Below are 13,837 nucleotides of genomic sequence, written 5' to 3' on the forward strand. Positions count from 1 at the left end.
TTTTTTTTCTCTGCAACACTAACTAGACAAGAAAAAGAGAAGTAACTTTACACTTTCCACTCCTGTCAGCAGGTAAAATGGGATTTAGAATAGAAAATTTGTTAAGTAACACAATGCTATTTTTACGTAATCAATTTTTAGAGCAGAACTTCCTTAGAGCAGATCAAAACAGGAAAAGATAACTAGAGATGCCACTCCAGCAGTTGCAACACCCACTGAGAGACATAAAGGGGAAATAATCTCATGCAAAGAGGGATGAACTATAGGAACACACCATGCCCACCAGCCAGCTCTTGTGCCACTGCCTTGAGAGGGAAGAATAAGTCTAATCCTTGCAGTTCCAGAAAGCACTCACTCTGGAATTGACCTTAAAAGCCATAAGGGAAATGAAACACGATAAAAAAATATTTTTTTAAGTGTTTCCTCTCACTTCCTACACAAGGACAAGGGAGAAAAAAAAAAAGGCCTGAGCTATCTTTTACAGCTGTCATGAATGAATCAGCATCAGAGCAAAGACAGCTTTCACTAAGGCATACATGGAACTCAGAATAATGGAGAAGGGTGGAGAATATTAAAATCCCGAGTACCAAAAACTTTTAGCAAATGGTGTAAAAGGCCATGCAAAGTGTTCTGTAAAGCAACGTAATGACCTCACTTCAGCCTGTAAGTTTAATGAAATTAAAATTCCCATGGGTTTGATAAGTTCATTTTGTGGGTACTCTGCAACAGATATAGAAATGGCTACAAAATGAAAAAAGAAAAAAAAAAAAAAGTAATGACTTGCCTGATCTAAGAGTATTTTAAGTGATGAGAATTATTAATTACCACTCATTAAACAGGGATGCAGTTTCCAAAATGTCTAATGAATTTCTTTTTCATTAAGATTTTGAGGTGAGCAAAAGTCACTGAATCTCAATATCATCTCCTATATTTTTAACCTGAAGTTGTCATTAGCACATTCAATTGAGTGCACAGATTTTACAGTGAACATAAGAAACAGTGTCAATAAGAGATTTGTAACAATGCTAGCATTAAAATTCGTAATTACCTGGCTGTATCCAAGTATCTTTTAATACTAGAAGAAATATGATTATAAATGCAGATGCCCGTGTTATTGTTTTTAAGTTCCTCTGTGCTACTGACTCATCTGTACCATGGAGATAGCAGTACTTCCCGTTTTCATGTAAGTGTTGAGAAAAAAAAAACAACAACTATGGGATATAACAAAACCTAAAAGTATGAAACATACATGGGTGTCTCAATCAGTCTTGATTATGGTTAATAATAAAAACATGTTTAAATATCTATTCTGTTAATAGCGCAACAAGGTTATTCTGATTAAATGGATATAACAAAATAACTTAAAATAAGTGTTAATTCACATCCTGCTGCGTATAAAATTCAAAAGCAAGCTCAATTAGAGGAAGGAAAAAAACAGCATGATTTTTAGTGAACCTTGAAGAAAAAGTGCTAAATAAATGGAGCCTCTGCAACATTAAGCTAGAACGTGTAAAAAAAACCTGTTTTATCCAAGGTAGCCTTACAGTTTTATTTTGATTAATAAAACAATACCTGGGGCATGGCCTGAGCCCTTTGTGGGCACATGTGGCTCATGCTGGATCCCAGCAGCTGTTTGTGGGCAGATGTGGCTCATGCTGGATCCCAGCAGCTGTTTGCAACATGTTTATGTGACTCACAGAAACATGGTGTCACAACCTGTGGTTGGCCTGGGATTTTTCTTTCATGACCAAAACCAGATGTTCGTAATATTTAAATACTGAATACAACTACTGGTTATCCAATAAAGTACATGTTAACAGCATTTTCTTGAAATAGCTTTCCAAACAATATAAAGTGTATTATTCTGGGTCAAAGTGGTGACATTATTCTACCTACGTGCATTTTTCTAGTTTGATTTTATATTCTTTGAACTACATGAGGCAATGGCTGCCTCACGTTCATTTGTCTCCGAACTGTGTGGTTAACAGAAAAAGAAAAAGAAAAAAAAAAAAGAATCACTGAAACATTTAGCTTCTAGGATTGCAAATAGATTTCCAAGCAGTTTTCAAGAGCAATGACATACAGCCTCTCAGTACAGGCCAGAGTAGGCCACAACTCCGTCTCCACTTTTCCTGAGAAAATCCTTACTTCTGTACAAGGCAGTTCTGGAATACCTTGATGCTGGAGTACCAGGGCTCATCTGGCCAGGAGCTCCAGCCATTTGGGAAAGCCTCTGACCAGCAACCTCAGCATCCAGGAAGCCTGGCTAGCTCACCACCCACCACATTATGGAAACAGAGAAGGACTGAACAACTACCCAGTCTACACCCTGCCTTGCTGAAGATATGAATTTATCAACTTCAGGCAGGCCCATGTTTACCTAACATATTCCTAACAGCCTCTCCAGTGGTGGAGACTCAGCAAACATGGCACCTATTTCACAGCTTCCCTATCCTTATTGGAGCACAATATTCTTAGTGCTTCCTTGCCACAACTGCAGCTGTTCTTTTTCCTTTCACTTTGTATGTGACAGATAATTATTCCTTACTATTGGCAACAGCCTTCATTTAACTGAGGCTAGGAAACCACCCAACTTAAAAAACAAACAAACAAACAAAAAACTTTTTGTTTTTTCAAGGACACGTATCTGTCTTTGACCTTCTCATTGCTCTCCTGCAGACTCTCTCCAACTGATTTACTCAGGCCTTTTAAACAACTTGGTTTTCCAAAGATTATATTCTAACCCTTGCAAGTCCTGATGTTGTTTCACATTCCCCACATGGAGAGCAGAAAGCAGCTCTCAGCCATTGGTATCACCGAGAACTATGACCTAAGTAAAGTATACTTTTTTGCCAATGAAATGCTGCTTCCCTTGAACACATTTTCTTAGAACTCCCTTTCAGTTACGCTAAAGAGAATTACACATTCCTCCTTGGTCAGACCATAGTCAGGTGCACTCGCAGACCCCCTGTCACCTCAGGAGGCAAACAGGAGCTGGAGCAATCTACAGGGGCAGGCTGTGACTTTGTGTTATGTCCAAGTTCTTTCTTGTTTTGTTGTTTTTATTCAAGAACGCTAAAAATAATCCTGTCCCAAAGGAGTAGTGCTCTCCAACTCTGCTTGCCTTCAGCACTGAAAATGAAACTGATACATAAAGCCAAACTGTATTTGTAAAAGGAAAAAATGAATAGTTCGGTTTGATTAATTATCTTTCCTGTCCTGGACATCCTTTTTTATGTTCTCTCAGTGCATACTGATCACAATGAGCCCCCTAACAAGCTAAGAACAGTTAGTTTTTTTAACCAGCTTTAACAGTGCAGTTCTGATTCTTGAACGCAACTGCATGGAAGATTTTTCACATGCTAACTAAACAAACTACATGTATCCAAATGATTTTATTTGCTTTGTAAGGCAACTAACCATAAATAATTATTTCAATTTCTAAATATTGTTTTGATAGTAACTAAACAGTCTGTTAAAGTGCTGATTTCATATCTCTCTTAAATTGAACCTAGGCTTTTCAAGTTTTAGATTTTTTGGGCTCTTTTGTTTGTTTGTTTGTTTGTTTGTTTTTGTACAACAAACCATACAAAATGTTTGTGATATTTAACTAGCAATAGTCCAGTGACATCACATACTCAGGACATTCCCATGTCCCACTGAAGTCACTGCAGACTTTTCCTTCCATTTAACTTTGAAAATTTTCAAAGATTTTGGTTTGTTAAAAAACACGCATAACTGCAAGTAACCAGGGAAATGTTCTGGGCAATCACCAGCCCCTGGAGGACCACACCTCCATAAGTGGTGTATTGTAATACAGCACTTATGGAGGTGTGGTACAGGCAGTTGCTGTCTGACTCCATCTCAGTTCCTCATGCCCTTTAGGGCACCCACGCTCTCCCTTGACCAGAAAGGTCACTTCCGTAGCTGAAGCATGTACTAATCAAGCTACAAATCTTCAGTGATTTCCAGAAAAAAAAAAAGAAAAACACAGCATGACACTACTGCTGCTTACCATATGAAGACCAGCCATATGCCAGCTTTTAATGAGTCAAAGGAAACTGGAGTCAGAAGAAAGGAGTTGATGGAGTTAACCACCACAACTGACAGAGAACACTTAGTTTTCATTGACATAAGGAACTGAGGAGGAAAAAACCTTTAAGGTTTATTGTGACTATACCAGATTGGAAAGCCCCAGTTTGCACATCTTAGAGATGCAGAGGATCTGAAGGAAACAGCACAGCTGGCCCTAAGATGTTCATCGAAATGCTTCAAGCAATTTCACTGCTCCATTGCCAGTTCAGTCTTTACTGCTTGCACTTCAGCAACTTATCATTGCTGTTTCCTATTCACTTGAAAGACAAAAAATGATAATAATCAAAACCCTTCTAATGGGCAAGTCACATGTGCTTTTTCTTGTGTTTTTTGTTTGTTTGCTTTTTTTTTTTTTTTTTTTTTTTTTTTTAGTTTTAGTTTTAGTTACCCTGTTTGCATCTTACAAGTTCTCACACATTTCTGACAGGAAATTTCCACTCATCGAGTTCTCTATCGCATTGCAAAGAGATGAATACACCCTAAGCACACATTGGTTTTTCGTTTTGCTTTCCTGCAATTCAAAATATCTATCTGTTCCTTCCAACACAAATATATTCCCACATTTAATCAAAAATAATTGGAAGAAGAAAGTCGAGCACTGAAACCTCAAGCTGTAGTTTGGTTCACACAGCTCACAGATGTGCTAGCATCAGTCCTATTTAGTAGGCTTATACCATCAGGCAGGTTTGTACCATCTCAAACACATTTCCCCCCTTTGAAAGCACAACCCATAATGCCACAGAAATTTCCTACTTTCTGTAACAGGAAAGCCTTCATATTGCTACAGAAAGTAGGAAGGACTTAGGACATAAAATCTTGCAGAAGGTGGGTTCTCTCTCTTCCATGTGACTGAAATCATTCTAACAGAAAGGAGGCCGAGCAAGCAGTCTTCTTCCCTTAAGCACAGGAATTACTAATTATTTTTCAAATACGTTATCAGCAATCAGAAGGTAACATCAGGTGGAAAAATCACTCTCCCACTAGAGCAATCATGACTGGCAAAGCAGCAACAGTCTCTAGTAATTAATGATACCCACCATTCCCATCTCAATCACAGAAAACCTAGCATTTTTTCTAATGCTTGGTTAGCATCTCTAAAATGGGCTGCTGTCCTCCCAAAACAGCTGCTACACTCCCCAGTCTTTTCTGGCTGCAAAATCCCAGGAACATCCTGTTGCATTAGAAACTCAGGGGAGACTTGTCATGCTCCCATAGAGTCCTGATAAAAAAAGCTTTTTCACTAACTGACTCTCACTGAGTCTGACCTGGACAAGAATTCATAGGATCTTTTCTGTTGACAGAAACTGGTCAGTACCCTGAGCAAAAAACAGAGCCCATGGTCAACAGGGAAAACACCACAGAATAATAACAAAGTCTAACATTTCTGCTAGCAGACAACTATGTCCAGACATACCATTAAGAAACAGCCCTTGCACAAAGCAAAACTCACTAACAAATATTTTCCATGTTTTAAAATAGTTGTTGTGGATGTCAAGCTGATATAAGACACAAAGTGGCTGCAATCTATGGGTGATTACAAGTTTTATGAAATGTCTTCAGGTTACATACTAAGTTTCACAAATTATGTCTCCACTGCTAAGAAGTGATAACTTTTTATATGTTATTCAAAAGATGATAGCTTTTTTTTTCTTTCTTTTTTTTTTTCCACATTTCTCTCCTACCATTACTTGCTAAGGTGAATCTCACACCACAAGACTATCACCGCTCACATTAACAGTTGCTATAATAGAATGTGAATCATCTTCATGGTCTACACAGTGCACGCAACGTACTCTGGAGGGCAGAACAGTTAGCTGAACCATGAGAGCACTCTAGGAGGTTGCTAGCTACATTTGAAGTTAGTCCTGATAAGTCTGTAAGTATAAAAATATTTACGGCTAAGATGTTCCTCACTGCTGAGACACAGAAGAAAGGTCTCCTTTCTTCCAAAAAAAGAGCAAATCTCCTGTAAAAGTGAAAGAAGAATTAACGTTGTTTAGTCAGTGCCTAGTGTGGAACATATTTCACAAGGAAGGGTTCCTCAAGTAAAATCACACCAAAAGTTCCCTCCCTCACAGATAAATACCATAACTGAATATGCTACATATGTTAGCAAATAAAACAGGACTGGCTGATAGCCCTGATTCCATTTATATACTGTATTCCAAATTTTGTCCCTATCTCACATTAATCTAAAATCTTTTACTGGTTCAGTGAAAACACAGGCTCTCTGCCCCATTAATGATGATTGTTATTTCATCTCTAAATAACTTCAGCTTTATGCTCTCTTGTTTCAGAGAAAATCTTTACACTGATGGAACCTTTGCTGCTTAAACCAATGTTCAGGATATATGTTTTTCTTCTCTGAACTACTGAGACAGAAAGCATCCTTCACTGTACCATTTTTAAAAAGCACCATGTAATCACATCATAGGCTTCTTCAGAATACATTAATTATTTATAAAATAAAATAATTTTCCCACCCTCCAACAGGAAGGAAAAGAGTACTGATTTTGAAACTCATGTTTTTGGTGGACTGAGATGATACTCATGTAGGTACAGGCTTAAAAAAATAAAATAAAATCTAAGTTGCTCTCTACTGTTTGCCCCTTTTTCTAAATAATATATTTTGCTTCCATAACCTGTGAAAAATGAGCATAACCAAAGCTTCATTTTCTCTCTTAATTTCACTCAATAATCTGTTGTATTATTTCTACTTGTTTGTTTGACTTGAGCAGCAAGGTGTATTTGTTTTAAATGGTTCTCAAATAAGATAATTTTAAAAAAAAGGGAGGAGAGGAATGACTGAGAAGAATTATTACCTGTATCTACTTACAGTCTCTCAGTGGGTTCCAGATCAGTTTACTTCATAAGTAAACCAATGTGATATTTTCCTCTAATTGTCAGAACTATAACATGTGATTTGAAATTTCAACAGTGTTCTTCTGAAGTTCTCACTATTTCTCCAACTTAAACTGTCAGTTACATGCATATAATTTTTAAATATTGTTATTGGTATACAAAACATGCATATCTTTCTCAGGCTACCTTTGGAGCAGAACTTGACCATTACCTCACGACCAATATAGGTTACATCAACCAGACGTTTTTGGGAAAAACTCCAGTCCTGAGGCCTGGGATCACACCTCAGCTGCATTTTAGGGTGACTGCCAGAAACTCCACCAACAGGAACCCTAAGCACCTGAGAAGCAGTGAGGTGTCCAAGGGTTCCTTAGTCCAGGGGATAGAGACACCACAGGGCACCACAGAGCTCTTGACAGACAGCTGAGGCACAGCTACAGGCTCCAGATTACCAAGATGAGCAAAACTCACTGCCTATTCACCTTACTTTTTCCATCCTTGACTCTGTTCCTCTGCTGTCCCAGTGGGGATACCTTTCTTCCATCACAGCAGAAGACTTCCAGAATGGGAAGTATTCCACTTGCTCTTTTTACTACCCTTTACACATTAGTAATTTCTGTTCTAATCTATGTTCTACCTGTTTTAGAATTAGAACATAAATGGTAGTCATAAAAAAAAAAAAAAAACTTCAAGTTTTTCATTCAGAGAAGCCCTGCTTTTGTAAATGGAAACACTGCCTGCTTAAGGGGTTCGCCAAGATGTCATTAATTTAAAAAAAAAAAAAAAAAAAGAGTAGAAAGAAAAAAATAGAAAGAGAAAAGACATAGAAAAAGACATAGAAACTACATCTTAATTAGCTCAAATTCCTATTCATCATCCTAATACCCCAAAAATCAAGTCTACTCAGCTAACCAATTGGAACTAAAAATGTCTCTTTTCTACCATGTCTCACTCCTAGCCCTTCACACTGCTGACCCCTGCCCCACGCACTTCTCCCACTGGCCACCTTACTGATCAAGACAAGGAAGGTATGATGACAACACGAGGAGGCTTCTGCTTTCTCTCCCCTCAGGTCCCAGTGTGGATAGACCCACTCTATTACAACGCATCAGAACTACCGCCGTAATTCTTCTGCTGTGTTCCTACCCTCAGCATAAGTCAAAGGCTTTCACCTCTTTGACTCCAAGAGAAATGAAAACTGCATGAGATGTCGGTGTTGCCAGTGTCTGACCTTGTGAGTTAGACCAGATGCACATGAGGCTGAATTCACAGCACCTGATGTCTGAGCTTTTGATGGCTACATCTAAGTCATCTACCTCAGTGCTCTTTGTAGTTAGGGAAGAAAATTAGGTACTTTCAGATCACTCCCATCTGCCCTATTTTAGGCGTTTAGGATGAGAGAAAATCATGTCCTAGAAGTGCCAGTTTCTCACCACTAACTGCAAAAGGGTTCTACACAGCACACATAATGCAGACACTGTCCTCAAGGTCTTACTGACACAGCCATCTGAAAACATTTTATTCACTCTTATAAAGGATGACTTTACTTTGGTGTCCACTGTCATCTAGTTGCATTTAACATTGCACCCTAAGTAAGTACAGTCATAAAACATCCACCTTCAACTGTAAATCAAATTACTGTTTTCTAGACCACACAAATTATAGGCAATAGTAATACAAAATGAGCTGTGTGTTATTTAAGAAACTTACCTTATCTCCAGTACTAAAGAAGAATTGATTTTCCAACCTTCTACAGAATGCTGGAAGATAGCAGAGCCACCCTTTCGGATTATTTTATCAGAGCTATTGATCATTGATCTACTCAAACTCAGCTCACCATCTCTGCAATGCAATACAGATAAAACACAGTTAAGGTTAACTTTGGTTTTAAGTAATTTACTTCACAATCACCAGTGATATTTTCATTTATTCACAACAAACAGAAGCAATTATCTCCCCTTCTTGCATATTCTGCTTGCTAGAGCAAATAAGCTGTACTACAAGAAATCTATGGGACATCTGTAACTAATATTTGTATATGCAATTTAAGAGCCTTAATATGTTTTTATTTGTAATGAAACAGACCTGAAGAAAAACAAAAACAAAAACAACACATAAGCTCCAAATTGTGAAACTGGACTGAATTTCAGCATGTATGTAGGGCAGATTCTGCACTTCTGCATTCCAAATTTCCAGTGTTAAACTAAGAATTAAGTGTTAACTTTCAATCCTTCCCCCAGCAATTGGTCATGTTATATACAATTGCCGAGGAGCCTCCCTTTCCTTTCTGTTGATACTAACAGACTTTAATGCACGGGAATCTGGAGTTTAATGACATAAAGCCCACAAAATTACCCTATGATGCCATTAAACTTCTGTATGCACATACCCAAACAACCTCAATTGCGTTAGTCTTCTCTTCACCAATCTCATCATACTCGTAAATTTTGATAGTTACTTTAAAAAATAAAAAATGTAGCAAGCTATTGCTGATGACCACTGAACATCTGATGGAGTAGCAAAAATGTTACCAGTTGCAAGATATCCGGCAACAGGGTCACACAGATGTAACAGAGACTCTAAAACACCGCAAGACATAAGGTCTAAAATTTCTTTTTATCTCCATATATTTTCATCATCTTCCACACTGTTTCATTTTAGGCAACATTTAACTGAGTTCAAAAACAGCTATTATGTATACTTACATAAAATGTTTTGTAATAAATATATCAGATACCCTAAATGTAACATTCTACCATGTACAATGTCTTGCACTTGAGAAGGACTATGTATCTCAATATACAGAAATCTCTTTATCTGTTAAATAAGCATTGTCTCAAATACCATCAATAATAAAAACTTTGCTTGCAAACAAAACTTCTGACCGCCAACCATTCAATAACAAAATGTAAGATAAAAGATGTGAGACTGTTAGCCATCTATGGAATCACTGTTTTCACATGGCCTTAAATTCATAAAACAATTGGATCCTGGGCCTTAATGGAAGCTACAGCTACATTACTGCAGTACATATCTGTTCTAAGTACTAGTATTTAGCAAATTATATAGCGGACTGAACTTGAACTTCAATGGGACATTTATTAAGCTAACTTGGCAAAACTTGTAACAGGTTGTCGTTTGTAAAAACTGCTATGACTGCAAAAAGCCACTGTAACTAATAAACCAGTATTTTACACTTCATCAAAAACAGCCCAGCATCACTTGCACTGCTCTCCCTCCCTCATCCCCACTATGCCAACAATCTGCAGCACTGACACGCACTGACTCATAGGTAAGAGTGCCACCTACCGAAAAACCTACCACTATAAGCAATTCTGTACGTACAAGATGTGTATGCAAATCGTCCTAATCACACTAACTTAACAGATGGGAGAATGATGCGGAATGCTCTAAATTCAATAATCAGAAGTATTATTATTGTTGTTGTTGTTGTTGTTGTTGCTGTTATCTTTTATTTTTCTGTTCATTAAAATTTTCCATAATGGCTGTGGATGTATTTTCCTGCAGTAAGATAAAATGTTTACACCTAGAGAAAAATTACCAAAATACATCCTGGTAAAGTGCACAGTCTGGAAGTATTTCAGAGATGTCTCCTGTTTATGCTGCCTTAAACCTTATCCAGTAGACACTTTAACAGACATAGGTGACACAATGTAACAACAAATGACATAGACAACACATGAAGTACGACAGCATCTGAAATGTGGTTGTCTTCTACACTCACATTAACATGTGCAGCAAGCTATACATGTATGGTACGGTAACACAATGTTGAATTACATTCTCATGAGCCAAAATAAGGTCCTAGGCACTTTGTGTTAAAGTTTAAATATGAATACAAACGTGCTCACTTTCCTCCCTTTTACTTATTAGTAGTTTCATTTAATTTTAACTTAAAATAATATTAAATAGACTAATGCATAAAAAGCTCTATTTACTCCAGAAAATTTTTCACTGTGTAAAAAGTTGTGCAATAAATTTGGGCTTCATTTTGTCTTCCAGAATCACAGCAAATCCTCTCTGGTGGATGTTAATGAAACAACTGCTGTAGAATGATGGCAACTTCTGGCAGATGGTGTCAACCCTGACTGAATTACCTTGCTTTGGTGACCAATCAGACCAATACAATAAGACTCTCTCTTCTCCTTAATACAGCTCATTAAATATAAATAACTACCTTAAAGTTTTAAAATGCATATTCTAAATCAGAATAAGTTAACACAGTTTAAAAAACGCTGCTTCCATATAATGCATGTGTTTCATTACTTGCGTAACCTTTAAAAGGGCATTACTGACTAGTTGAAGAATGGCATGCTCTTGCAATTATTGTCCTTGCAAGTTTTTCTGTGAAAATACTGCTGATTTAAGGTGTATCACCGTATACTCAGGAATCACACAACAGTACATTTTAGAACACCTGGGATTCACCTGCATTGTCACCAATAACCCCAACCTTGGGACACCTTGCACCTTCAGAGTGCTGTGCTACTGGTACTTCTGGAAGTAAAACATCCCATGGAAAAATCACTTTGTTTTCCCATGTTGCCAGTCAAAAATAACCAAGCATTCCTGTGAGCTCTTCCTTCGGGAGAAGGGCAAGTGTAATATCGACAGCAGTGGCAGATGGTAGCAGTACACTTGCCTTTTGTTTTCTGCCTCCTACAGTAAGGGATGGGACAATGGGATGGGAAAAGAGACCATACTGCAACGTCCTCAGCCAAAGCAAGCAGCCCTGTTCTGCACAAGAAGTCTTACCAAAGTAGGCATAGCACTAAACATCTGGGCACAAGTACATTACGGATCTATCTTAAACTGCTGTTAAAAACATACATACCTATGACTAAATACACCTATTTTCTTTCATTTAATATTAAGGCATCAGGTCTCTTTAGTACCTTTTAAATCACATCAAATTAAATGTAGCATAAGACGTAGGGGGCTTTTTATGCAAATATGTATGGATTCTACCTAGTGACTAATTTCTGAATCATTTTAGCAACTACCTCTAGTTTGACAGGAAGGAGTAGGTACTAAGAAACATGGGTATCTCTGGTTAATGCTGATTCTCCCTCACAGATTCATTCTCACATGTATTTTTGTGCACCTATAAACCGAACATTTTACATGTTTGTACATCTTGCAAGTATGTGGATACCACAGCACCACAGAAGAAACTGGGCTTCCACCCAAGCTGAAGAATAGGGAAAGTTACCAGCAAGTTATGAAAACCTTTAACGCCAAGGGAAGCAAGCACCACATCAATAATTGTACACACAGAGAGACACAACCAGCCTGCTGCTCTGGGGGGGCACTGGGCCATTGTCCCCAGATGTGTCCAGCTGTGTCCAGCTGTGCCCACATCCCCCTCCCACACCGTTGTGCCTGTACAAGGAGCAGGGAACAGGGACACACCTACTGCTTTATTTCTGAGGACCATGGTGCCAAAGGGGTGTGTGCGAGGGGATAAGGAAGCTGGGGTTGCCCCAGCTTCTTCTCCTGGGCACTTACAACCCCTTTATTCCTTCTCGTCAAATTAAGGTAAGGGCTTACATCAAAGGACAAAAACCCGCGGTGAACGCATCTCCCCGCAGCAGATTTGAACAAGCAAATGCAAAGCGTGAGACCCCTCCCCGCCTTTGCCAAGGCTCGCTATGCTGCCACAGAATTTATGCATCCTTCCTACCAAAACAAAAAATCACATCTCCCAGAGAAGAAAGACCCTTGGCTAAAAATCCAACTTCTTTACAGGATAGCTGTAAGTTGGGATAAAAGGGAGAAAACACAAGCATGCACGTACGCAGGCAGACGCGATGAGGAACAAAGAAACAGAAAGCTGAGGTGCAAACAGAGAACGGCAAGGGACTTTTCGCCTTTTCTTTTCAGCCGAAGACGAGCAGGAGGCGGGGCGGGGGAACCACAACCCAGGGTCTCGGCGTGGGAGCGGGGCTTCCAGCAGAGGGGTCCCAGGAGCCGAGGGGATGCCCCCAGGAGCGCCCAAGTTACGCGCGGCTCCCAGGCAAACTTCGGGGAGGGAGGCGCTCGCCTCGGGAGGGCTCCAAGGGGCTGCAAACGGGACCCGGCGGCCGCAGCCCTCAGCCCACCACCACCTCCCCTCCCGGCCGTCGGGGAGCAGCCGCGGCCAGGTAAGCACCCTCCGGGCTGCCCCCCGGCCACCCCCCGTCCACCTCGCCCCCGGCCCAGCGGCGGCAGCACCGCGGGTCTGCGGTGGGCGGCCGGGGGGCGCCGGGGGAGGACCCGAGGCAGCGACACCGCCCCGCCGCCCCCTCGGGGACCGCATTTACCCGGCGAGCGGTGCCTCCTGGCGCTCCTCGGTCCGCGCTATTTCTTTCGTCTTGTAGAAGATGAGGAGGAGACTTATGGTGCACACAGTCCACCTCTTCCTGACTGAACGCATGTCTTCTGCGAAGCGCGGTCCCCCTCCCCCTTTTTCCTTTGTTTGTCAGGGGTGTGCGGAAAACAACTCCACGCGCGGCACAATTTGACAAAAAGACAGTAATATTTTTCTTTTCAGAAAAATTAAAAATAAAATAAAATAAAATAATAATAATAAAAAGAAAAAGACAAAACGCAGGCGGGATCAGACGCCGGGGGTTGTTTGGCGTTTAGTTTGTCTTTTCTTTCCCCCTTCCCTCCCCTGCCCGCCAGCCAAGCTGGCAGGCGGCGGCTCGCTTCCCTCGGCCCGGTGGGGACAAGTCCGTGTGCCACCTCTCCGCTCCTCCTCCTCCTCCTCCTCCTCCTCTTCTTCTTCCTCCTCCTCCTCTTTCTCTTCCTCCTCCTCCTCGCTCGGCTCCGGCTCCGCAGCGGCCCCGCTACGATCGCGGCGGCGGCCCGGGGGCGA

General features: G+C 40.2%; 1 protein-coding gene across 1 annotated transcript in view; it reads right to left on the reverse strand.

Moving 5' to 3' along the window:
• Positions 1 to 13,454, reverse strand: part of ST8SIA4 (ST8 alpha-N-acetyl-neuraminide alpha-2,8-sialyltransferase 4) — a 58,045-nt gene extending 44,591 nt beyond the window's left edge. The window contains exons 1-2 of the mRNA XM_084304845.1: positions 13,281 to 13,454; positions 8,668 to 8,799 (exon numbers count right to left, since the gene is read on the reverse strand). Coding sequence (XP_084160971.1) covers positions 8,668 to 8,799; positions 13,281 to 13,393 — 245 coding nt within the window. The 5' untranslated portion in view covers positions 13,394 to 13,454. The remainder of the gene's footprint in view (positions 1 to 8,667; positions 8,800 to 13,280) is intronic.
• Between the last annotated feature and the right edge of the window lie 383 nt (positions 13,455 to 13,837).

This window comes from Netta rufina (genome assembly GCF_964035555.1).
Source record: "Netta rufina genome assembly, chromosome: Z".
NCBI lineage: Eukaryota > Metazoa > Chordata > Aves > Anseriformes > Anatidae > Netta > Netta rufina.